General features: G+C 49.7%; 1 protein-coding gene across 3 annotated transcripts in view; it reads right to left on the bottom strand.

Annotated features, from left to right (window-relative positions):
- CUNH1orf35 (chromosome unknown C1orf35 homolog) overlaps positions 1-27,008 on the bottom strand; it is a 58,629-nt gene that overhangs the window by 15,878 nt on the left and 15,743 nt on the right. For all 3 annotated transcript variants that reach the window (XM_073561022.1, XM_073561024.1, XM_073561023.1), the window contains exons 2-8: positions 21,676-21,783; positions 21,428-21,578; positions 20,471-20,516; positions 19,438-19,520; positions 19,281-19,353; positions 18,942-19,021; positions 18,717-18,836 (exon numbers count right to left, since the gene is read on the bottom strand). In XM_073561022.1, coding sequence (XP_073417123.1) covers positions 18,717-18,836; positions 18,942-19,021; positions 19,281-19,353; positions 19,438-19,520; positions 20,471-20,516; positions 21,428-21,578; positions 21,676-21,769 — 647 coding nt within the window. In that variant the 5' untranslated portion in view covers positions 21,770-21,783. The remainder of the gene's footprint in view (positions 1-18,716; positions 18,837-18,941; positions 19,022-19,280; positions 19,354-19,437; positions 19,521-20,470; positions 20,517-21,427; positions 21,579-21,675; positions 21,784-27,008) is intronic.

The raw sequence follows: 27,008 nt of genomic DNA, 5'->3' as shown, positions 1-27,008 counted from the left end.
AGGTAATGATGATCATCAATATGGGAGAAGAGCATCTGATCACTGAAAAGGATCAGCGAATGGCACAGATGCTGCTGATACCTGTATCTCTAGCCCCGGCTGGGGAGCGAAGCACGCCTACTGAATTAGCCCTTAGAGGGGACAAGGGTTTTGGGTCCTCAAATATCACGAATGTTGGTGCCAAAGTCTGGATCCAAAATGTTCAAGGACCGCCTTCTGAGGCTGAGGTCACTGCAGTAGGGAAAGATCATACCCTATTAGTAATGAGACCGGGGGTTGAGAAATGGGAATATGTTCCCCAAGAAAAATGCTATTTGCGGGAATAATGCTTCTGTCTCTTGATTACAGGAGTAAAAACCAGTTTATGGAATCCTTGGTGCAGAGTTATTGGCCAATCTAGAAAATGAAGTATGAGATGTGGTGGCTATGGGTCCTGGTATTCCCTTTTGCGGTTGGATGGAAGAATTTCTACAAGGAGGAGCCAATGGCCAATCGATTCTTAAAACATCATCAAGTGATTTTTGAGGCATTGAACAGCAGTCAACATACGGATTGCTGGATATGTACCCATTCTCCGGTAACAGCTACCAGTATTCCTTTTCTAGCTGTCATGATCCCAGTGCAGGTTTTTGAACTGCATGTCAGGGGTTAATGTCTGGAGCTCAGTGCAGGTTTTGACCTGCACACCTGGGGTTAATGATTGTGGCCTCTTTTTGGTTCTGGGAGAGCTTCTTAAACCCCTGGGAAGCTCCAATCCCTGTCAGTTATAATGTCAAGGAATTTGTTTCTGCTTGTGGCATGTGTGCCCGTTCCAAAAGCTCGCATAACCGGCCGGCTGGGGAACTCATACCTTTACCGGTTCCTGATAGGCCATGGACTCATCTTTCCATGGATTTTATTACCGGTCTTCCACCTTCCAGGGACAATACCGTGATCTTGGTGGTGGTGGATAGGTTTTCTAAACAGGCCCATTTCATTCCTTTTGCAGCATTACCCTCAGCAGAAACATTGTCAAGGTTGTTTGTGCAGCATGTGGTCCGATTGCATGGGGTACCCCTGAATGTTGTGTCTGACAGAGGTGTGCAGTTTGTGGTCAAATTTTGGAGGGCGTTCTGTATGAAATTGGGCATCTCACTCTCCTTCTCGTCGGCATATCACCCGGAGAGTAATGGTCAGACAGAACGCACCAATCAATCCTTGGAACAAATTCTCAGGTTTCTGACCTCTGCCAGACAGGAGGATTGGTGTGATGCGTTACCGTTGGCTGAATTCGCTTTTAACAACCGGGTGAGTCAGTCCACCATGTCCCCATTCCTGAATAACTATGGGTTTAATCCATCCACATTTTGGGGAGTTTTCTCGGGTGGATTCCGGTTGTCCAGGGGTAGAGAGGTCCGTTCAACAGTTAAAAAACCTCTGGGCTGAAGTCCGGCGTAATATCTCTCGGGCCCAGGGGAGGTACAAATATTTTCCTGACAAAAAGAGAGCCTCGGGAGACATGTTTCAGGTGGGAGAGAAGGTTTGGCTCTCCACACGTAACATCAACTTAAAGGTACCATCAGCTAAGTTGGGACCAAAGTTCATTGGTCCGTACGAGATTATGGAGATAGTCAACCCAGTGGCATATAGGTTGCGTCTCCCGCCTCCTTAAAAATATCCAATGTGTTCCATAAATCTCTGTTGAAACTCGCAGGGTCTGTCAAAGAGGACTCCGAGCCTGTTGTTCCTCCAGTGCTGGTGGAGGGTCAATTGGAGTATGAGGTCGGACATATTGTGGACTCTCGGCGGGTGCGCCGCTCTTTGCAGTACCTGGTCCACTGGAAGGGATATGGACCAGAGGAGCGCTCATGGGTCCCTGCTCGCTCAGTACATGCAGATCGCCTGGTTCGGGCTTTCCATGCCAAGTACCCGGGGAAGCCTGGGGGTCCAGAAGCCCCCCGTTGAGAGGGGGGTACTGTCATGATCCCAGTGCAGGTTTTTGAGCTGCACGTCAGGGGTTAATGTCTGGAGCTCAGTGCAGGTTTTGACCTGCACACCTGGGCTTAATGATTGTGGCCTCTTTCTGGTTCTGGGAGAGCTTCTTAAACCCCTGGGAAGCTCCAATCCCTGCCAGTTATACTTTTGCCTTTGGCCGAGTGTGCTGACCCCCGTGTGCCTGTTCGTTGCTATAGCTTGTTTATATGGTTCTGACCCGGTTCTTTTTCCCGTTGTGAGTTTGCCTGTTGATTCTGTACTGCGCTTCCCTCTCTGTGTATGACTCATTGCCTGTGATCTGATTACTCTCTGCTCGCCCCTTTGGTACCTTGCAGCTATCTCTGTGTATGACTCATTGGCTACGTCCTGACTATCCTCCCTGTCTATGCCCCTTGGTAACTTTGTCTCGCAGTTACCCTGCTAGGAGCTCTCTTGCAGCTCCTGGCTCTGTGGAGTTTAGGCCACGCCTCTAGCAGTCACGTGCTTCAGGTCCTGCTGCTCTGAAGTACGCACCTACTCGGCTGCTGCCCGCTCCACAGGTATCTTTGAGCACAGTTCGCTTTACTCAGGACACACGCACTAGCGCAGTGAGCAAGTTCAGTGCAGTGTTCCTGACACTATCCCTGTGGCAATGGAGGATATTTTAACATGGAACAGTTGTTCTAATACCTTAGCAAACAATGACACTTGGAATTCTCGGTTATGGAACATGATCGTACCCATACCTATTGTAGGATGGGTAAACCTTCCTTGGTGGCAAGGAAATATGAGCGGAACCAACTAAAACTTACAATACTTGGAGTTCAAAGGAGAATCATGGGTACCAATAAATAAAGTAGGATTAACTAAGTTTGGAACTGTACCCACGGACAACATACAAATAAGTTTCTGTTAGCGTTTTGCTAGGCAAGGCGGGCTTCCGGGAGTGAACCCTCTGGACCGTGGCACCGAGGGGCCCCGGGCGAGCAACCTGGTGGAACCGACCCCTATACAGGGACCGTTAGGAGCAGGCCCAGGGGTTTGAATGCCATGGAAGCTGGTACCAAGATAGGCGGCTCGAAATGGCCTGGAGTGAGACAGAGGGCCTGGTACCACGAGCACAGGGAAAGCGTAGGCCTCGGGTGGAGACTGGAGTAAAACAGCAGGAAAAAAAGACACTCGCAGGCAGGACTGGAGTAGGACTGCAGGAATCAGGCATGGGTAGACAGGACCGGAGTAGGACTGCAGGAATCAGGCACGGGTAGACAGGACCGGAGTAGGACTGCAGGAGCAAGACACGGGCAAGCAAGACAGAGCAGGAACACACAGGACCGGAGTAGGACTGCAGGGCAAGACACGGGCAGGCAGGATGGAGCAGGAATACACAGGACCGGAGCAGGACTGCAATAGAAGCACAGGAAGGTATGAGAACCGGCGCAGTGCACAGGGTAGGGGCATGGGGGCCTAGCGTGCGGATAGCACAAACATCGATCAGGCGCCTTTATTATGGGAGTGCGGCCTGAAATACCCGAGGACCGGCCCCCATTGGTCCGGCGGTGCTACCTGGTCAGGGCACCGCCGGAGCATAAGAGACAGGGAGAGCCAGTCGCGGTCTATGGCGCATACGCAAGGCCTGTAGTGACGTCACAGGCCGCGGGCCAGTCTGAGGACGCCGACGACGACGGAGGGAGGAGAGAGGCTGCGACGCTGGATGGTAAGTATGGGGGTGCGCGAAGGGGGCCGTGACCGGGGCCGTTTCAAATCAACCTTAAATACGGCGGATGCTTTTAAACCTATATTGCTGGAAAGATCTGTTCACAATAGTTCATGGACATTTGCCAAGATGTTTGTGAATGGGACTACTGAATCTTGTAGGAATCTGATGTGTAATGAGTCGTCTGAACATACGCCAGGACAGGAAACTTGTGGTAATCCAGATGTGGGTTATTGTAGTCCTATTGGACAAAGTCCAAGTTGGTGTGTACTATCTAATGTCAGTGCTTTTATTGATTTAGTTCATCGATTAGTATTGCAACATTCGGCATTGTGGGATCTTCCACATACCCAAAACATGTTATGTGGGGAAAATGCATATGAATGGCTTCCTGTGGGAGTCCAAGGGACATGGACATTAGCTCGGTTAACCCCAGCTACCTTTATTGTACCCCATTCTCAGTTAGATGCTAAGATATCAAAGAAACAATTTTCGGATTTAAACGTGCGCTGCTAGACAAAACGACTCCTTTCCAGATTGTATACTTGTATACTTTTATTTTCCCAATGCGTTTCGAAGTCTCAAACTTCTTCCTCAGGGGATGACATGGGTACATGTCATCCCCTGAGGAAGAAGTTTGAGACTTCGAAACGCGTTGGGAAAATAAAAGTATACAAGTATACAATCTGGAAAGGAGTCGTTTTGTCTAGCAGCGCACGTTTAAATCCGAAAATTGTTTCTTTGATATCTGATGATCTATGGTCACGGCGGGGCCATTTGGATGTGCAGCAGCTTTGACCTCTATTCCTTTATGCCTCTAACTCTCCTGCTATTGGTGAGTATAATAGCTTGAACTGTATCTCTTTTACCTGGGTAAGACCCTATTGCGCTCTTTCTCTTTTAGTTTTAACCAGTTAGATGCTAAGGTATTGCCAAAACACATGATATTCAAAAGAGCAGCAGATAATAGACCTCGGGAGTCAGGACAACCTCATGTGGTGCAAATGGGTACTGCAAATAAGAGTGTCAGCACTCGATTTGTATATCCAATGATTATGCAGATGTGGGATAGATTGGTAGAATCTACAGATTATTCAAATATTGGATATACTCAATAAAATACCAGTCCAACAACAATTAGTGACAGTTACTAATCAACATACATTAGTATTAGATTATCTGACGGCTGCTCAAGGGGGCATGTGTCAAATAACTGGACCTGCCTGCGGTCATTACATAGATCCACAAGGAGAACTACAATTGCAAACAAAATTGGACAGTATACAAAAAGGGAAAAATATCAAAAAGATAATGATGAAAATAAATATACCGTGTTTCCCCGAAAGTAAGACCCTGTCTTACATTAATTTTACCCCAAAAAGTCCCACCCTGTCTTACTTTCGGGGGAGGTCTTACATTAGCCGAAAAAAAATGACAATTTCTTTTTAACCAATAAATTAACATTTATTAACATGCTGTTATACCCCATAACAGTGCCGTATCCCACTGCACACAGCCCCACACCCCATAACAGTGCCGTATCCCACTGCACACAGCCCCATACCCTATACAGTACATGTTTCCCTACTTGGTTTTTAAATGCTGGACGTTTTCCTCTGCGGTGCGGCTGTGGGTGCGGAAGGCCTGTGCTGCAGGGAACGCTGTGCCAATCAGCAGGGAAACAGCGGTGATGTGGGGCTGGGGCGGCCAATTACAGCCCGAGCTGCTGGACCAATCAGTGCTCGAGCCGGGGGCCGGCGGTGACGTGGGGAACAGGGGCGGCCAATAAGCTGTTGAGCTGGGCGGATTGCAGGGTTAACACGGCGAGTTAACCCCATGAGCGCTGGACCCGCCCAGCTGCACCTGAGGACACCTCTGGAGCCTGGGGACTCAATGGGGGACAGCGGCGGCCCAAAGGTAAGGGCCTTACATTTCACAGCGGCCCCCAACCCTGCCTTACATTCGGGGGAGGCCTTACATTGAAGGACCCCCCCGTAACCCCCACCCTGTCTTACTTTCGGGGGGGTCCTACTTTCGGGGAAACACGGTAGTTAGTGGGGTAATACTTTCTCTTTTCTAAACCCTGCCAATTGGTTTAAAGGAATTGGGGGGAGGCTGATGGGAATTCTACAAGGAGCTTTCCAACTTATTCTGTGTGGTATTTTAAAATATATATACAGTCATGGCCAAAAGTTTTGAGAATGAAACAAATATTAATTTTTACAAAGTCTACTGCTTCATTTTTTCTAATGGCAATTTGCATATACTCCAGAATGTTATAAAGAGTGATCAGCTTAACAGCAATTACTTGCAAAGTCAATATTTGCCTAGAAAATTAACTTTATCCCCCAAAACACATTTCAACATCATTGCAGCCCTGCCTTAAAAGGACCAGCTAACATCGTTTCAGTGATTGCTCCATTAACACAGGTGTGGGTGTTGATGAGGACAGGGCTGGAGATCAATCTGTCATGATTAAGTAAGAATGACACCACTGGACACTTTAAAAGGAGGCTGGTGCTTGGCATCATTGTTTCTCTTCTGTTAACCATGGTTATCTCTAAAGAAACACGTGCAGTTATCATTGCACTGCACAAAAATGGCCTAACAGGGAAGAGTATCGCAGCTAGAAAGATTGCACCTCAGTCAACAATCTATCGCATCATCAAGAACTTCAAGGAGAGAGGTTCCCTTGTTGCCAAAAAGGCTCCAGGGCGCCCAAGAAAGACCAGCAAGCGCCAGGACCGTCTCTTAAAAGTGTTTCAGCTGCGGGATTGGGCTACCAGCAGTGCAGAGCTTGCTCAGGAATGGCAGCAGGCAGGTGTGAGTGCATCTGCACGCACTGTGAGGCGGAGACTCTTGGAGCAAGGCCTGGTCTCAAGGAGGGCAGCAAAGAAGCCACTTCTCTCCAGGAAAAACATCATGGACAGACTGATATTCTGCAAGAGGTACAGGGAGAGGACTGCTGAGGACTGGGGTAAAGTCATTTTCTCTGATGAATCCCCTTTTCGATTGTTTGGGACATCTGGGAAACGGCTTATTCGGAGAAGACCAGGTGAGCGCTACCACCAGTCTTGTCTCATGCCAACTGTCGAGCATCGTGAAACCATTCATGTGTGGGGTGGCTTCTCAGCCAAGGGAATGGGCTCTCTCTCAGTCTTGCCTAAAAACACAGCCATGAATAAAGAATGGTACCAGAATGTCCTCCAAGAGCAACTTCTCCCAACCGTCCAAGAGCAGTTTGGCGATCAACAATGCCTTTTTCAACATGATGGAGCACCTTGCCATAAAGCAAAGGTGATAACTAAATGGCTCAGGGAACAAAACATAGAGATTTTGGAACCATGGCCTGGAAACTCCCCAGCTCTTAATCCCATTGAGAACTTGTGGTCAATCATCAAGAGACGGGTGGACAAACAAAAACCTTCAAATTCAGACAAAATAAAAGCATTGATTTTGCAAGAATGGACTGCTATCAGTCAGGATTTGATCCAGAAGTTGATTGAGAGCATGCCAGGGAGAATTGCTGAGGTCCTGAAGAAGAAGGGTCAACACTGCAAATATTGACTTGCTGCATTAACGCATTCTGTCAATATAACCTTTTGCTACTCATAATATGATTGCAATTATATTTCTGTATGTGATAAAAACATCTGACAAACACACATAAAAACCAGAGGCCAGCAGATCATGTGAAAATATAATATTTGTGTCATTCTCAAAACTTTTGGCCATGACTGTAGGGGTGAGAGTTGTGTGGTGTATTCTTACACATGTGCTAGAAAAAATTACAAAGACAATAGGAAAAATAACAACTGTACAGATAATGAATATTTATGCTGCTTGAACAAGGAACTCTTGTGTTCAATAATAGTGTGATGCTCGGAGACAAGTGAGACCAAAATGTTTTGATGGTTTCATGTAGCAATGGTCATGCATGACATCAATAATCAAGGACCGATTGTGATACAAATGAGACAAGTATGAGTGTGTGCCTGGGTTATGATAGGTATCCAGTTTTCAGAATAGGTGATTATGGAAGTCATGCTGATCACATGCCACCATCTTAGAGCGTTATGCTATGATTATGCAGAGTTAACTTTGTGACAAGCAACATATGGGGGAACTTTGAACAGTAACAAACAACCTTGAAGCATTGTGCTATTGTTAGAAAACAACCTATTGCACAATGGCAAAATACTGATGATTTGGCCTAAACATACTGCACAGATGTGAAAGGGGAGGATGTGGAAGCTGTGTATAAAAAAGGGGACCCTGTGTCGGCGTGGGAGGGACATTCCAGAAGGTATCGTGGACGTACGGATTCTGTGATGACAAGACCAGAGTATTTCCCTTTCACTGACACTGGTCCCTCCAGTGGAGAAGTGATGTTACAATACTTGGTAATGTATTGATGCTTATTTCTCTATGTACTATAATTCATATTAATTGTATGATTCACATGAAATGAATTAACAAAACAGGGTAATATTATATCTGCCATTCCATAATTCAGCATTATCCTGATGTAATCTTAATAAATTGTTACATTATTGTTTTACCATAAAACTGTATTCAGTGTGCCTAATTTGTATATTAGTGAGCGTTACGTAAGTAAGGGCGTACCCGCTCTGTCACTTTGACGTGGTAAAACAGGCAAACAGGATCATGGGGTGCATTAAAAGAGGTCTGGATACACATGATGAGAGCATTATACTGCCTCTGTACATATCCCTGGTTAGACCGCACATGGAGGACTGTGTACAGTTTTGGGCACCGGTGCTCAGGAAGGATATAATGGAACTAGAGCGAGTACAAAGGTGGGCAACAAAATTAATAAAGGGGATGGGGGAACTACAATACCCAGAGAGATTAGCAAAATTAGGATTATTTACTCTAGAAAAAAAGATGACTGAGGGGCGATCTAATAACCATGTATAAGTATATAAGGGGACAATACAAATATTTCTCCAGGGATCTGTTTATACCAAGGAAGGTGACGGTCACAAGGGGGCGTTCTCTGCGTCTGGAGGAGAGAAGGTTTTTCCACCAACATAGAAGAGGATTCTTTACTGTTAGGGCAGTGAGAATCTGGAGTTCCCTGCCTGAGGAGGTTGTGATGGCGAACTCAGCCAAGGGGTTCAAGAGAGGCCTGGATGTCTTCCTGGAGCGAAACAATATTGTATCTTACAGTTATTAGGTTCTTTAGAAGGACGTAGATCTGGGGATTTATTCTGACAGAATACAGGCTGAACTGGAGGGACACATGACTTTTTTCGGCCTTGTTAACTATGTTACATAGGATGGAGGCCTCTCCTCTATTTGGGTTCTTTTACATTTACCGGGCTTTTTGCAAAAACAGGCCGCAAAAAAACCTTCTCGTTTTTCCCTATTTTAACAAATTGATGGAAAAAATACGGCGGTCCGCAAATACGGGGTACCGCAATAACAAGCTACTGTTGTTTTTGCGGTACCATTGAAATGTATTGTGGCCGTGTCCGTGTGCCGTGAAAAATATCAAGCAAGCTCGATATTTTTTCATGGCCATACGGAGCACAGCCCTCCTACTAATTTTTGCGGGCCGATTTTGCGGCTCCATAGAAATCTATTGGGGCAGCAAAAACAGACAGCAAAAACACGGCAAGTGTAAAAGAAGCCTTACACGGGATGGAGGCCTCTCCACTATCACATGGGATGGAGGCCTGTCCTCTATGACACGGGATGGAGGCCTCTCCTATTAAGGGAGGTTGGAAAAGTTGGGCTTGTTTAGCTTACAACACAGATGCCTCACAGATCTCATTTACATGTATATATTTGTGTGGTCAGTACAGAGGATGGCACAGGACTTATTCCTTCCATAGACAAAACTAGGGACCAGGGGGCACTCATTATGGGTGGAAGAAAGGCGACTCCAACACCTAAACAGGAAAGGAAAGCTGATATAGTGTCGGCCATTACTACCTCTTGTGGTCGGCATTCAATACTGCTCTAACTGTAAAGAACCCTTTCCTGTTTAGCTGTTGGAACCACCTTTTTTCCACCAGTAATAAGTGCCCTTGGTCCTTAGTATGGTCCTTGGAAGGAATAAGTGTTGCGCCGTCCTCTGTACTGACCACACACGTAAAGGAGATCTCCGCTGAGGCGTCTTTTTTCTAACCTAAACAAGCCCAACTTTTCATTTCTCTTACAATACACCAGAAAACTACTGACCCCTGTATAGTACTATGGGTCCAACAAAAAGGATGTCAGCTTGGAATCCTTCTTTCCAGTTACTATTTGTTTTATCTGATATCAGGGGTCAGCACTGGCCTCTCTGTATCAGATATCAGGGGTCGGCACTGGCCTATTCTCTCTGTATCTGATATCAGGAATCGGCATTGGCTTCTCCGCCTCTCTGTATCTGATATCGGGGGTCAGCGCTGGTCTCTCCACCTCACTGTATCTGATATCGAGGGCCAGCACTGGCCTCTTCTCTTTCCGTATCTGATATGAGGGATCGGCATTGGCTTAGCCGCCTCGCTGTATCTGATATCGGGGGTCAGCGTTGGCCTCTCCGCCTCTCTGTATCTGATATCGGGGGTCAGCGCTGGCCTCTCCGCATCTGATATCAGGGGTTGGCACTGGCCTCTACTCCTCTCTGTATCTGAAATCAGGGGTGTCACGATAATATGATTATGCGCATATTCTAGGAAACTTCTTTGTGCAGGCATGTCGCTGCAGTCCTCTGCCTGCGTGTGATTCTAGCTCCCTCTTCCGACTCGCCCCCTCCCACTAGCTACTCCAAGCTGATGTAACGTGTAACCATAGTATGCCAGCAGCACAAAGAGCAGCTTATGACCCTAACTGGTTAAAAGCAGTTCCTTAAGCACATGGTTTTGGAAATCCCTTTGTTCCTTCAAACTTGAATATAATAACCCAGAATATTCACATAGGCAGGAAACAGGGATTTTTGTGAGAACTCACCGTAAAATCCTTTTCTCCGAGACGCTCATTGGGGGACACAGAGACTGTGTGTGCATGCTTCTGCCGCTAGGAGGCTGACACTAAGTGAAAAAGAAAGGTTTGCTCCTCCTCCGCAGTATACACCCTCTCCCCTATTGCGGGCGGAAATCAGTTTGGTGCCAAAGCAGTAGGAGGACAACAAAATCAGCCTTAATACAGGTACAACATGTCCAAAGAAAAAACACCACCCTTATATCAAATAAGTAAACATATATTAATTTAAACAAAACCAGAGCCAACTGGCTAATAGGGTGGGTGCTGTGTCCCCCAATGAGCGTCTCAAAGAAAAGGATTTTACGGTGAGTTCTCACAAAAATCCCTGTTTCTCCTTCGCCTCATTGGGGGACACAGAGACTGTGGGACGTCCTAAAGCAGTCCCTGGGTGGGAGATTGACTCACCGATCCAAGCTACATGCACCTCTTGTTTAAAAGGTGCGCCACCACTGCTTGGAGAATCCTTCTACCCAGGCTCGCATCCGCTGAGGCTTGAATATGGACATTGTAATGTTTGGCAAATGTGTGCAGGCTGGACCAAGTTGCTGCCTTGCAAACCTGTTCCGTCGAAGCTTGATGCCGAAGCGCCCAAGAGGCGCCCACTGCCCGAGTGCGCTCTGATCCCTGCTGGAATCGGCGTGCCTCTAATGCGGTAGGACTCCTGTAAAGTCAAACAAATCCATCTGGCTATGGTCGATTTTGAGGCCGCGAGTCCCTTCCTGCGCCCTTCGGGGAGCACGAACAGCGTGTCCGTCTGACGAAAGGGTGCAGTCCTTGACACGTATCTCCGGAGGGCTCTTACCAGGTCTAACGTGTGAAGAGCCTTTTCCACACGGTGCACCGGTGCTGGACAAAAAGAAGGCAAGACAACATCCTCATTAATGTGAAATGAAGACACGACCTTCGGGAGAAAAGGAGGGGCTGGTCTGAGCACCACCTTATCCTTATGGAAAGTGAGGAACGGAGCTCGGCAGGATAGGGCCGCCAGCTCTGAGACCCGCCTGATAGAAGTGATGGCCACTAGGAACACCACTTTCCAGGAAAGGTACCTCAAGGAAACCTCCTGAAGTGGTTCAAATGGAGCTTCCTGCAGAACACTTAGTACCAGGTTAAGGTCCCAGGCGTCCATAGGTGCCTTATAGGAAGGTACCAAATGGGAGACTCCCTGGATGAAAGCCTTCACCTGCAATTCTGTGCTGGAACAAGACGGATAAGGCTGATATTTGTCTCCTGAGGGAACTCGGGGGCAAGCCCGAATCTAGGTCCGACTGGAGAAAAGCCAAGATGTTGGGGATCGAGAATCTCAGCGGCAAAACACCACGGCCTGGACACCAAGCGAAGAACACCTTCCAGGTGTGGTGGTAAATTCGTGCTGAAGCAGGCTTCCGGGCGCTAATCATTGTAGCGACCACCTTGCTCCCGAACCCTGCCTGGGTTAGGATCCAAGATTCAACGGCCATGCCGTCAAACACAGGGCCCCTGAGTTCGGGTAGCAAATCGGCCCTTGAGAAAGTAGATCCGGGCGCACTGGTAGACCCCAAGGGACGTCGGCGAGTAGCAGCATTAGATCTGCGTACCACGCTCGACGGGGCCAATCTGGGGCCAGCAGGATTGCTGGCACACCTTCCGTCTTGATCTTCTTGACGACTCTCGGAAACAGTGGCAGCGGGGGAAATAGATACGGATGGCGGAACTGGTTCCATGGCAGAACCAACGCATCCACAGCGACTGCTTGCGGGTCCCTGGCCCGAGCGAAATATGTGGGCACCTTGGCGTTCACTCTGGAAGCCATCAGGTCCACATCCGGTGTTCCCCACCGCTGACAAATCTGCTGGAAGACTTGGGGATGTAGAGACCACTCTCCGGACGCAAGACCCTTCCGGCTGAGAAAGTCTGCTGCCCAGTTTTCCACGCCTGGGATGTGAACTGCCGAAATCACCGAGTGGTTTGATTCGGCCCACTGAAGAACATGCCCTACCTCGCGTATGATTGCTCTGCTGCGAGTGCCTCCTTGGTGATTTATGTAAGCCACCACCGTGGCGTTGTCCGATTGAATTCGGTCAGGGCGGCCTGCTAGAAGGTGACGAAACTTCTGGAGTGCTAGCCGAATTGCTCGTATCTCCAATAAATTGATCGGGAGGCGTGCCTCCTGTGGCGACCACCGTCCCTGGGTTGTGTGGTGGTGAAACACCGCTCCCCAGCCGAGGAGACTGGCGTCGGTTGTCACCACCAGCCAATGGTCTGGGGGAAATGGTTTCCCCTGGGTCAGAGAGGAACTGGTTATCCACCATCCGAGAGACTGCCTGACCTGAGAGGACAGACGACACTGCCGATCGAGAGTGAAAGGGTTCTTGTCCCTAGCTGACAGGAGGGCGTGCTGCAGGGGGCGAAGATGGAACTGGGCGAAAGGTATCGCTTCCATTGCTCCTACCATTTTCCCTAGAATCCTCATCTCAGATCGGATGGTATGAGGGACTGGTTGGCGAAGTGCCCGGACTCCCTGCCGGAGAGCCAGTACCTTTACCTGAGGGAAAATCACCAACCCTTGGCAAGTGTCGAAGATCATTCCCAAAAAGGAGATCTTCTGTGCTGGCACAAGGGATGACTTCGCATTGCATTGACCAACCACCCTAAGCGGGCAAGAGTATCCAGCGTGATGCTGACATTTTCCTCGCATGCCCGTATTAACCGGCCCTTGACCAAGAGGTCGTCCAGACAAGGCAAGATGACTATACCTCGAGAATGCAGTATGGCCATGACAACTGCCATAACCTTTGTGAACACTCTGGGAGCCGTAGCTAGCCCGAAAGGTAGCGCTACGAACAGAAAATGTTGATCATTGATGGCGAAGCGTAGGAACCTCTGATGAGGAGGAAAAATGGGAATATGCAGATATGCATCTTGGATGTCTATTGAGGCCAAGTATTCTCCCTGCTCCATGGCCGATATGACTGAACGGAGAGACTCCATTCGAAAATGTCTGATCCTGATGAATCTGTTCAGAAGCTTCAGGTCCAACACAGGCCTGACCGACCCATCCTTTTTGGGAACCGCAAAGAGGTTGGAATAGAATTCCTGAGCTCTTTCGTGTTCCGGCACTGGAATAACGACTCCGTTGTGCTGGAGTGATTTGACGGCTCCCAATAGATCCCTTGCCTGGGCATCTACCCTGGGAAGCCGGGAAAGAAAAAACCGTCTTGGAGGGCATCTGACAAATTCTATTTTGTAACCTGAGTACACCAATTCTTCTACCCATGCGTCGTGAGTGACGTTGGCCCAGACGTGGTGAAACCAGAGTAGGCGGCCGCCCACCCTGCTGGTGTCATCTGGTAAAGGCCTCAAGTCAATTGGCTGATGATCTTTGGGATCTGGATCCTCTCGATCTGGCCTGTTGAGCACACATTCTCCCCAATGGGTTGGCTCTATATGAGACCTGCCGCTCCCTATCCTGGTTGGGGCGGCCTGAGGCGGCGGAATTGGGCCCTGTAGTCCACCCGGGGTTGCGAAAGACCCGAAAACGTGGCTGAAAAGGGTGACGAAAAAGCGGTTTGACCTTTTGTTGAGGGAGAAACCCGCTCTTTCCTCCTGTGGAGTCGGAGATAAGTTGGTCCAACTTTTCCCCAAATAGGCAGCCGCACTGATAAGGCAGGGAAGTCAAGGACTTCTTAGAAGTAGAATCAGCTCGCCATGTCCTCAACCACAGGGCTCTTCTGATATAGATTGCATTAGTGGCAGCAAATGCCGAACAATTGGCTGCATCCAAAGACGCATTAATTACATAGTCTCCGGCCATCGCCAACTGACCTCCGAAATCTCTGCAGGTAGATCCTGTTCCTGCGCGATTTTGTTTAATGTTTCTGACCATGATATCATAGCCTTAGCTACCCAAGTTGCTGCGAACGAGGGAGCGAGTGCAGACCCTGATGCCTCATATACTGACCGAGCTAGGCTCTCAATAAGGCGGTCCGTGGGATTCTTAATCGAGGAAACACTAGAGACAGATAGTGACCAGGCGTGAAACCGGAGGATCCACTAATGGGGATTCCATCCATTTTTTACGGAGGTCCGGAACAAACGGATACCTTGTTTCGAGTGCTTTTTGACCCGAGAAACGCCGGTCTGGACATTCTCTATTCCGCTGCACCAAGTCCTCAAACTCAGGGAGAGAGGCAAAAATTCTGTGAGGGCGCTTCACTCGCTTAAATGCCACCTTATGCCCTGTAGCCGCTGCGGGATCATCCTCAATCCCCAGGGTCTGATTGACGGCTTCTATGAGGCTGTCCTCTGTTTCACGTGACCCTGGAGTATCCGGGTCAAGGGGCTCATCTGAGTCGCAATCCAAGATCTGCTCGCTATCAACCACTGGTGATGGGGAGCGAGAAGCAGAGCTTACGGATGCCAAGGCACCGGATGTACTGGGTGACACCGTGTGGATTCGTTTCCTCCGGGTCTGCCTAGAGTGCGAGCGGCCCCTGCAGGCCGGAGGCTCTAGTGAGGTGGAGGTTCCCTCTAAAAGACGGCGAGCCACAGTCCCTGCCCTTATCTGGGGCTTGAAGGGACTCTATTGCTCTCGTAAGCGACGCCATGGATTGTGACGTATCCCTTGCATGGCCAGGCTGTGGGCTCCAGCCTGAAGTCTTCCAGGAGCCCTCCCAGACCCTCTCTCTGATGATCCTCTTCCGCCTGCAGCGCAGGTATGTGAGGTGGTCCTTGACAAAAAAACAAATAGAACGGTGCAGGCACCCTAGCTCCATCTAACCCCTTCAGGGGGTGAGGAGAGGGACCATCCGCCGCCTTGCAGCACCGCAGTCTGTGCATTGGTGGAGCATTGGGGGCCGCACGGACTAGTCTTGTGCCTCTGTACAGCCCATGGTTTCAATACCTAGGGGTGGTCAGGGCTAAGTCCGGCATTGTGTCCCACGTCGCGGGAGAGGATACATGAAGGCGACACTCTCACGTGCTCGCCCGTTGTTGGTTTGGGGAAATCGGACCCTTTCAATGGGATCCGTTGCCCCTGTCACATCTTCATGGGAAAAAGACAAAAAAAAAAGGTTCGGAGAAAAACCAGACGTGTGCCTCCATGGACACCAAGCAAAAAACTGATTTCCGCCCGCAATAGGGGCGAGGGTGTATACTGGGGAGGAGGAGCTAACCTTTCTTTTTCACTTAGTGTCAGCCTCCTAGCGGCAGAAGCATACACCCACAGTCTGTGTGTCCCCCAATGAGGTGAAGGAGAAACTTATATATTTGGGCTCTACATCCTTGGGGCTATTCACCACAGCGTTTGGCAACGTATGCGCCCACCGGAAAGCGAGAAAAGGTTTTTTGCCTCACAGTCCTGTCGTCACCCTACGAGATTCCCCCTCAGGAGTTACGGCCAATAGAAGGTTTTTCATAACTTTCAAAAGGGGGCGTAACCAGCCCACCCCGTGACGTCATCGAGGGGGAAGACCCTTGGTTTTGGACAAAGGTACAAAAAAGCTCAGAGGCACAGACAAATGGGGTCATTTGCCCAGAGTGCCAGCTAGGAGACAGGTGGGCTGATTAACCATTCTCCCTTGGGGAAGGCGCCCCTCCCCCCTACTCCACATGGCGTGCCATTGACTGAAATATGTAAGTTTATCTTTTAATCAATTTTGTAATTGCCTGTATATACTGTAGTTGTCCCTCTTTGTAACATATTTTGTACTTTTGTAAACACTGCCTATTCTTTTTGGAGTAAAATCTATAAAATTTACTAGTTCGGTTTTCCTTGCTCTATAAACTTATCGCCACGTCTCCATGCTAAATTCACGCTACCTAGTGGGTTGGCTCCTGACCCGATATTGATATTAATGTAGAACTAGGAGTTGGTGGCAGCGAGTGTTCTGGGAATTTGGGGAGAATCTGCTAGTGACGGAACAGAGGTTTTATATGTGTATTATCCACCTGAGACTGTGGACATACATACCGCCTTCCCTGCAGAATGCCCAATAGCCAGTACACGACCAGGCAGCCCTTCTGGTGACTACTTATCCTATGTGTAGTTCCCTGACTGACCTGAAGGTAAGGGGGGCACCAGAGAGCTGCAAGTTCCAAACCAGAACTGGAAAGTGGGATATAATAAATCCCTGACGAACTGGGGGCGACTACCCACCCCCAGTTTATGACAGGGTGTCAGCACTGGCCTCTCTGTATCCGATATCGGGTTCAGCGCTGGCCTCTCCGATTCTCTGTATCTGATATCAGGGGTCGGCACTGGCCTCTCCGTTTCTCTGTATCTGATATTGGGGGTCAGCACTGGCCTCTCCACCTAACTGTATCTAATATCGAGGATCGGCACTGGCCTCTTCTCCTCTCTGTATCTGATATTGGGGGTCAGCACTGGCCTCTCCACCTAACTGTATCTAATATCGAGGATCGGCACTGGCCTCTTCTCCTCTCTGTATCTGATATTGGGGGTCAGCAGTGGCCTCTCCTCCTCTCTGTATCTGATATCGGTAGTCAGCACTGGCCTCTCTGTATCTGATATCGGGGGATCAGCGCTGGCCTCTCATCCTTTCTGTATCTGATATCGGGGGTCAGCACTGGCCTCTCTGCATCCGATATCGGGTTCAGCACTGGCTCTCCGTTTCTCTGTATCTGATATCAGGGGCCGGCACTGGCCTCTCCACCTCACTGTATCTGATATCGGGGGTCAGCAGTGGCCTCTCCATCTATCTGTATCTGATATCGGGAGTAAGCGCTGGCCTCTCCATCTCACTGTATCTGATATCGAGGGTCGGCACTGGCCTCTCCACCTCACTGTATCTGATATCGGGGTCAGCAATGGCCTCTCTGTATCTGATATCGGGGTCAGCACTGGCCTCTCTTCCTTTTTGTATCTGATATCGGGGGTCAGCACTCTCATCCTTTCTGTATCTGATATCGGGGTCAGCAGTGGCCTCTCCTCTCTGTATCTGATATCGGGAGTAAGCGCTGGCCTCTCCACCTCACTGTATCTGATATCGAGGGTCGGCACTGGCCTCTCCACCTCTCTGTATCTGATATCGGGGGTCAGCAGTGGCCTCTCCTCCTCACTGTATCTGATATCGGGGGTCAGTGCTGGCCTCTCTGTATCTAATATTGGGGGTCAGCGCTGGCCTCATCCTTTTTGTATCTGATATCGGGGGTCAGCACTGGCCTCTCATCCTCTCTGTATCTGATATCGGGGTCAGCACTGGCCTCTCTGTATCGGATATCGGGCATAAGTTCTGACCTCTCATCCTTTCTGTATCTGATATCGGGGTCAGCACTGGCCTCTCATCCTTTCTGTATCTGATATCGGGAGTCAGCGCTGGCCTCTCATCCTTTCTGTATCTGATATCGTGAGTAAGCTCTAGCCTCTTATCCTTTCTGTATCTGATATAGGGGTCAGCAGTGGCCTCTCCTCCTCTCTGTATCTGATATCGGGGGTCAACACTGGCCTCTCATCCTTTCTGTATCTGATATCGGGGGTCAGCACTGGCCTTTCATCCTCTCTGTATCTGATATCGGGGGTCAGCACTGGATTCTCATCCTCTGTATCTGATATCGTGAGTAAGCGCTGCCCTCTCATCCTTTCTGTATCTGATATCGGGGGGGGGTCAGCAGTGGCCTCTCCTCCTCTCTGTATCTGATATCGGGGGTCAGCACTGGCCTTTCATCCTTTCTGTATCTGATATCGGGGTCAGCAGTGGCCTCTCCTCCTCTCTGTATCTGATATCGGGGTTCAGCACTGGATTCTCATCCTTTCTGTATCTGATATCGTGAGTAAGCGCTGCCCTCTCATCCTTTCTGTATCTGATATCGGGGGTCAGCACTGGCCTCTCCTATCTGCATCTGATATCGGGGGTCAGCACTGGCCTCTCATCCTTTCTGTATCTGATATCGGGGGTCAGCACTGGCCTCTCTGTATCTGATATCGGGGGTCAACACTGGCCTCTCATCCTTTCTGTATCTGATATCGGGGGTCAGAGCTGGCCTCCCATCCTTTCTGTATCTGATATCGGGGGGGTCAGCGCTGGCCTCTTCTCCTCTCCGTTTCGGATATCACCTCTCATGCTTTCCATCATCTGATGAAGAGTCTGCCCACCGACACTTTTCCTTTTTCAGTTTCTTTTCTTTCTTCCTTTTCTTCTTTTTCTCCTTTTTGGCTTTTTTCCTGCCCTCTGACCTGTAACACAGAAGTTCCCAGTTAAAGGGTTGCTTCACTCATGGGGCCCGCACCCATCAGTATTTAGTCACTGTGATCATGGTAGCCCTGCTCCACCCAGATCACCTCGCAGGCGTCTCATCTTCGCTCTTGTCCGCTGTCTGTTTCTTGGTCGGAAGATTCTCCCGTTCTCCGGTTTTCTGATGCTACAGATGGAAGGGAGAGGTTAGCGCTGGGGGAGCAGTGACTAACCCCTAGATCTGTATAACAGTACACCATGCTACATGTCTCACATATAGAAATTATAAGCCCAAACGTGAGCCAACAGGATCGGTCACAGCCACAATGTGATGTCCAATCATGTGGCCGACAGAAAGTAAAGGCCACCCCACACGAAGGAGCTGTACAGGTCACTGCCCCTGGACATGAGCAAGCTCGTCCTGCCAACCCTCACATTAGACTTACGGTGAAGATGGAGAAGCCCATCTTTGCTGCCTCCTTATCTTCTTTAGAAAGGGTCACCCGGGTGGCGGAGACACTGCAGGCGACAATCACATGAGTTTACAACATGGCGGCGAGTGCATGACATGTACCCCCAGAAATCCAGTACATGACATCTCACCTGGAGGTCCCCAGGCCCAGCACCCGGTCCACGCCACGTTCATCTCGCTCCGATCCCTCCCGCTTACAGGCCTCTGCAAATTCCTAATCACACAGGAAGTAAGGAACCGTCAGCCATGACTGCGCGGAACTCTGGGATCTCGTGCGCGGCAGAGACGGTGCGAGAGTCGGAGGGGCTCGTGTGCGGCAGAGACGGGGCGCAGAGGCTCGTGTGCGGCAGAGACGGGGCGGAGGGGCTCGTGTGCGGCAGAGACGGGGCCGAGGGGCTCGTGTGCGGCAGAGACGGGGCCGAGGGGCTCGTGTGCGGCAGAGACGGGGCCGAGGGACTCGTGTGCGGCAGAGACGGGGCCGAGGGGCTCGTGTGCGGCAGAGACGGGGCCGAGGGGGTCGTGTGCGGCAGAGACGGGGCCGAGGGGCTCGTGTGCGGCAGAGACGGGGCCGAGGGGCTCGTGTGCGGCAGAGACGGGGCCGAGGGGCTCGTGTGCGGCAGAGACGGGGCCGAGGGGCTCGTGTGCGGCAGAGACGGGGCCGAGGGGCTCGTGTGCGGCAGAGACGGGGCCGAGGGGCTCGTGTGCGGCAGAGACGGGGCCGAGGAGATCGTGTGCGGCAGAGACGGGGGGGAGAGGAGGAGGGGTTCGTGTGTGCAGAGACAGGGGAGGATTCTTGGTCATGGATCCTCCACAGCGAGAAAACTGGAGGAATGTGCTAAGCCAGAGCCGAAATAAGCATCATCATTACTGCAGACATCAGGCACCCCCATTAGTCAGAGGCAACAGTCCCCACACTGAGCAGCTCACACCGCACTGGGGCAGATAATTCATGATAAGACGGAGTATTGGGGGACAGTAAGTGGGATCCCAAACATCAACTCAATAGAAAGATCCAACCAGTAACCACGTGTAGCCACACAATGTACAGTGTGACAGAGGACGTAAGGAAATGGACGCAGTGATGATGGGAGCAGTAGAGATCGGGGCTGTGATGATTGGAGCAGTAGTTTAGGCATGGGGGGGGTTCACATTTTGGGGTCTCACCTCTTTGCTGAGCCCTTTGGGTTGTCGCTTCACCGTCTTGTAACCTCTGAAAGAGAGAGAACTGAGCAGTCAGTAAGCCATTGTACGCAGCTCTGATCGCCGTCAGTGATCCGTTGTACACGGCTCTGATCGCCGTCAGTGATCCGTTGTACGCGGCTCTGATTGCCATCAGTGATCCGTTGTACGCGGCTCTGATCGCCGTCAGTGATCCGTTGTACGCGGCTCTGATCGCCGTCAGTGATCCGTTGTACGCGGCTCTGATCGCCGTCAGTGATCCACTGTACGTGGCTCTGATCGCCGTCAGTAATCCGTTGTACACGGCTCTGATCGCCGTCAGTGATCCATTGTACGCGGCTCTGATCGCCGTCAGTGATCCACTGTACGCGGCTCTGATTGCCATCAGTGATCCACTGTAAGCGGCTCTGATCGCCGTCAGTGATCCACTGTACAGAGCTCTGATCGCCGTCAGTAATCCGCTGTACACAGCTCTGATCGCCGTCAATGATCCGTTGTACATGGCTCTGATCGCCGTCAGTAATCCATTGTACACAGCTCTGATCACCGTCAGTGATCCGTTGTACATGGCTCTGATCGCCGTCAGTGATCCACTGTACAGAGCACTGATCGCCGTCAGTGTGTGGAGACATTTGGGCTAAAGATCTGACCTGGTCCTGCTGAGGGTTCATTACAATGCATCAGCCCGAGCTGGACACCACTGTATCAGACCCTCAGCTGTGAGACACGTTAGGTCTGGACCAGCTTCCAGCATCTGGATCTATATAAATATGCGACCATTCACATGAAGCAGAGGCAGCACGGCAGGAAGACAAAGAGTCTATACGGGAGGCGCAGGACATCTGCCATGTAATGTGACCCCCCCGGATCACCAGAATGAAGCAGGCAGTGGTCCAGGCTCCGCCCATGCACATGACTAGCCCCGCCCACGAGGAGACTCACAGTGCAGTCAGCATGGCTTCTTCTTCCGCCTGCCTCACTGCTGCCAGCTCCTGCTGTCGGCTCGGCGCCTCTCCGGACATCTTATCCTTGGCGTACCACGTCAGGTCCCGACCCTTCTGCCAGCGACCGACCGGCGCCATCAGCGAATTCCCTGCAAAGACGGTCACCATTATAATGATGTGACCACACTGCAGCAGGAGGCTCTGGATAAACTCATTTCTGCACCTCCCCCAGTGACCCCTCATTACCCAGATAGTTCTCCCGCTGTTTGTCCGTCTTCACATCTTCCCAGTTGAACTGGTCCTGGCCCCCACGGACACCTCCCCTGGACGAGCCAAACATGGTGGCAAGTTAGGCTGCAAGAGACAAGATGGACGTGAACGAAGCGGCCAATCACAGTGACAGGTGATACATAAGGACAGCGGTCAGATGCCTGCAGAATGCAGCCGTGCGACTGTGGGTGGCCAATAGGAAAACTGATGATCAAGAGGAAGTGATCAGTGACTTCAAACAAATGCACCGTACCCCCCTGCATCCCCTGTCTCATCAGAAGGCCATCCGCCCCGCCTCCATGCTTTACACTGAAGCTACACTCCATCAGGACACAGCAGCGATCAGTGACTCCAGCACAGTTGCACCGTTCCCCCCTCCATCCCCTGTCTCATCAGAAGCTCATCCGCCCCGCCTCCATGCTTTACACTGAAGCTACACTCCATCAGGACACAGCAGCGATCAGTGACTCCCGCACAGTTGCCCTCCGGGCTTCTCCCCTCAGTTCCTGGATCTCTTTCTTTCCTGACCCCGCACTTTACCATCCCCATTGATGACACCCTCTCCCCATCGGCCGCTCATATTCGGTCTCTAACCTCCTCTCGCCTTTCACAGCTACTGACTCTCCTACATGAGGACGGGAATGTGCTGGACCTGCTCTTCTCCCGCCTCTGCACAGTCTACGACTTTACAGACTCCGTTCTCTGAACACAACCTTCTTTCCTCCTCTGTCAGTGACTGCTGCCTGATCAGGAAACCCCACTGATCGCACAAAAGCGATCCTGCCATCAATACCCAGCAGATTATGGACAATCTCCTCCCTCTAATGTCTGGACTCGGCATCGTCACACTATAATAATACATTGCAGAGCTCCTCATCTCTGTCTTCCACCCTACCCGTCCTCTCCACAGTGCTGCACCGCCCTACATCTCTTCCTCATCTGTCTACTACTTACAGTTGTGGCCAAAAGTATTGACACCCCTGCAATTCTATCAGATAATACTCAGTTTCTTCCTGAAAATGATTGCAAACACAAATTCTTTGGTATTATTATCTTCATTTAATTTGTCTCAAATGAAAAAACACAAAAGAGAATGAAGCAAAAAGCAAAACATTGATCATTTCACACAAAACTCCAAAAATGGGCCAGACAAAAGTATTGGCACCCTCAGCCTAATAGTTGGTTGCACAACCTTTAGCCAAAATAACTGCGACCAACCGCTTCCGGTAACCATCAATGAGTTTCTTACAATGCTCTGCTGGAATTTTAGACCATTCTTCTTTGGCAAACTGCTCCAGGTCCCTGATATTTGAAGGGGGCCTTCTCCAAACTGCCATTTTTAGATCTCTCCACAGGTGTTCTATGGGATTCAGGTCTGGACTCATTGCTGGCCACCTTAGAAGTCTCCAGTGCTTTCTCTCAAACCATTTTCTAGTGCTTTTTGAAGTGTGTTTTGGGTCATTGTCCTGCTGGAAGACCCATGACCTCTGAGGGAGACCCAGCTTTCTCACACTGGGCCCTACATTATGCTGCAAAATTTGTTGGTAGTCTTCAGACTTCATAATGCCATGCACACGGTCAAGCAGTCCAGTGCCAGAGGCAGCAAAGCAACCCCAAAACATCAGGGAATCTCCGCCATGTTTGACTGTAGGGACCGTGTTCTTTTCTTTGAATGCCTCTTTTTTTCTCCTGTAAACTCTATGTTGATGCCTTTGCCCAAAAAGCTCTACTTTTGTCTCATCTGACCAGAGAACATTCTTCCAAAACGTTTTAGGCTTTTTCAGGTAAGTTTTGGCAAACTCCAGCCTGGCTTTTTTATGTCTCGGGGTAAGAAGTGGGGTTTTCCTGGGTCTCCTACCATACAGTCCCTTTTCATTCAGACGCCGACGGATAGTACGGCTTGACACTGTTGTACCCTCGGACTGCAGGGCAGCTTGAACTTGTTTGGATGTTAGTCGAGGTTCTTTATCCAACATCCGCACAATCTTGCGTTGAAATCTCTTGTCAATTTTTCTTTTCCGTCCACATCTCGGGAGGTTAGCCACAGTGCCATGGGCTTTACACTTCTTGATGACGCTGCGCACGGTAGACACAGGAACATTCAGGTCTTTGGAGATGGACTTGCAGCCTTGAGATTGCGCATGCTTCCTCACAATTTAGTTTCTCAAGTCCTCAGACAGTTCTTTGGTCTTCTTTCTTTTCTCCATGCTCAATGTGGTACACACAAGGACACAGGACAGAGGTTAAGTCAACTTTACTCCATGTCAACTGGCTGCAAGTGTGATTTAGTTATTGCCAACACCTGTTAGGTGCCACAGGTAAGTTACAGGTGCTGCTAATTACACAAATTAGAGAAGCATCACATGATTTTTCGAACAGTGCCAATACTTTTGTCCACCCTCTTTTTTATGTTTGGTGTGGAATTATATCTAATTTGGCTTTAGGACAATTCTTTTTGTGTTTTTTCATTTAAGACAAATTAAATGAAGATAATAATAACAAAGAATTTGTGTTTGCAATCATTTTCAGGAAGAAACTGAGTATTATCTGACAAAATTGCAGGGGTGTCAATACTTTTGGCCACAACTGTACCTGTCCTCTCCACAGTGCTGCACCACCCTACCCATCCTCTCCACAGTGCTGCACTGCCCTACATACCACACTACCTGTCCTCTCCGTTTTGTACCTTAATGGAGTCATTTTCCTAAGCTTGTCCAAGGAGTAGAGGGGGATAATTACTTCACGTCGCAACCCGGGGGACAGAGAGGGCGGTCGCCCCGGGCCCTGTGCTCTGAGGCGGCCCACCCGGATCTACACTGCTGTAAATGTATCTGCATGTACAGCACACCTATACAGTTACACTCTGCGGCAAAACAGGGAGACTCGATTTTGTGCTCTGCCACTATGGGGTCCCTGAGCAGGAGGGCCCACCAGCACAGCCCCAACCCCTGATAATCATCGCAAGTTCAACTGCATCGACTAGATGCCGAAACAGTTGACCGCAATGATGAGGGTGGGAGAGTGACGCTCCCTCTCCCATCATTTACCCTCTCAGCGTCGGACGTCCCTGACGCAGACACTGACAGCAGGCGCGATCACGTCATTACTTGGCGCCCATTGTCCGCTGTACGATATACATTGTCTATGGGAGGTGTATTATACTATATAGAGTCTGCCTTTGTGGGGTGCATTATACTATATTGAGTCTGCCCATGGGGAGTGCATTATACTATATTGAGTCTGCCGCCCACTATCAGGGCCTGGGCAAAGTTCTCATCTTTGGAGACCTCAATGCAAGAACAGGGAGAGAAAACGACTTCCTGACCACGGACGGGAACATCTACATATTTGGAGCAGAGAATAACGGCCAAGACTCAGTAGTCACAGAGAGAAACAGCTATGACAGTACAGTCAACAAAAGTGGTAAAAAGCTCCTGAACGTATGCAGAAGTTTAGGACTTCATATTCTTAACGGACGAACCAAAGGAGACTCCTTAGGGAGGTGCACACTAAACTCCCATGTAGGGAGGAGTGTAGTAGATTATGCCATTACAGATATGAACCTGGCAAATATCAGCGCCTTCATAGTCTCCCCACAAACGCACCTGTCAGACCACAACCAACTTCTTCTGTACCTGAAATCTACAGAGAAACCATCCACTCAAAAGCCTCAGCAGAGCGGCCTCTTCACCCGGCCTCCATCCTATAAATGGCACAAAACGTCGGCATTAAAGTATAAAGAGGTTCCCAGCAGACCTGAAATACAGCGGATGCTCCACCACTTCTACAACTACGAGTACCAGCCTAACCCAAAGGGAGTGAGTCAAGCTGCAAAAGACCTCAACAATATATTCTATGCAATGGCCAGACTGTCCGACCTTAAAAAAGTCAACTACAAGAGACCAAAAGAAAAACAGATCAATGGATGGTTTGACAGAGAATGTAAAGCCGTACGGAAGACCCTGAGAACAGCCTCAAACAAGAAACACAGAGACCCCAACCACCCGGGTCTGAGGGAAGCCTATGAAACCATACAAAGGCAGTACAAAACCATCCTCAGGAGGAAGAAGCAGAGTTACATCTCCACCAAACTTAACCAACTCCAAGATGCCCTCCAAGACAACTCCTTCTGGGAACTATGGAACCACATGGGCCCAAAAGACAAGAAAAACAACATCCATATCCAAAATGGCAACATCTGGCTCCAGTACTTCAGAGACCTCTATAAAGACATTCCAAAGGAAGAACTAAGCCAAGAACAGGAAAACATAATGGCAAAACTAAAAGCAATGGAGCAAAAAGTAAAACATTTCCAAAACCCCGTGGATGCATCTATTACATTACAGGAAGTAGCAGAGAGAATCTCTTCCATAAGATTTAGAAAAGCCGGTGGCCTGGATGGAATCCTACCAGAAATGCTGAAGTACAGCCCACCAGAAATACAGGCCGCAATGGTTAAACTCTTCAATATTGTGCCAAGTGTCGGCTACCTTCCCTCCTACCTGGAATCAAGGCCTCATCACACCCATCCACAAGAATGGGGACAGGTATGACCCTGCCAACTACAGAGGAATATGTGTCAGCAGCAACCTGGGAAAACTGTTCAACAGCATCCTGAACAAGAGGATCCTCAGTTTCCTCACCGAGCACAACGTCCTCAGCAAGAGCCAAGCAGGGTTCATGCCAAACCACCGCACTACTGACCACATCTACACCCTGCACAGCCTCATTCAGAGCCACGTCCACGATACAAAGAACGGGAAGATATACGCCTGTTTCGTGGACTTTAAAAAGGCCTTTGATTCAGTGTGGCACCCAGGCTTATTCCTGAAACTGCTGGAGAGCGGAATAGGAGGAAAGACCTATTATGTTATCAAAAGCTCCTACACCGAGAACCTCTGCAGTGTGAGTGTGAACGGCAGAAGAACAGCTTATTTCCAGCAGAGCCGGGGAGTCAGACAAGGCTGCAGCCTAAGCCCAACGCTGTTCAACATTTACATCAATGAGCTGGCGACCGCTCTGGAATCTTCCACAGCACGAGGTCTCACCCTCCATGACGTGCAGGTGAAATTCCTGCTGTATGCAGATGAGTTGCTGCTTCTGTCACCAACCGAGAAAGGCCTCCAAGACAACCTGAAAATCTTAAGAGAAATTCAGCTCCACCTGGGCTCTACCGGTCAACCTAAAGAAAACCAACATCATGGTGTTCCAGAAGAGAAAGAGAAAATCAGACCAGCACCCTTCATTTATCCTCAACAACTGCGCCCTTACAGGAACGGACAAATATACCTACCTGGGCCTACAGATTC

The sequence above is a fragment of the Dendrobates tinctorius genome, unplaced genomic scaffold (assembly GCF_039654945.1).
Source record: "Dendrobates tinctorius isolate UK_male_01 unplaced genomic scaffold, ASM3965494v1 ptg000311l, whole genome shotgun sequence".
Taxonomy (NCBI): domain Eukaryota; kingdom Metazoa; phylum Chordata; class Amphibia; order Anura; family Dendrobatidae; genus Dendrobates; species Dendrobates tinctorius.
The sequence above is the reverse complement of the archived record's forward strand: the minus strand, read 5'-3'. Positions and strand labels throughout refer to the sequence as shown.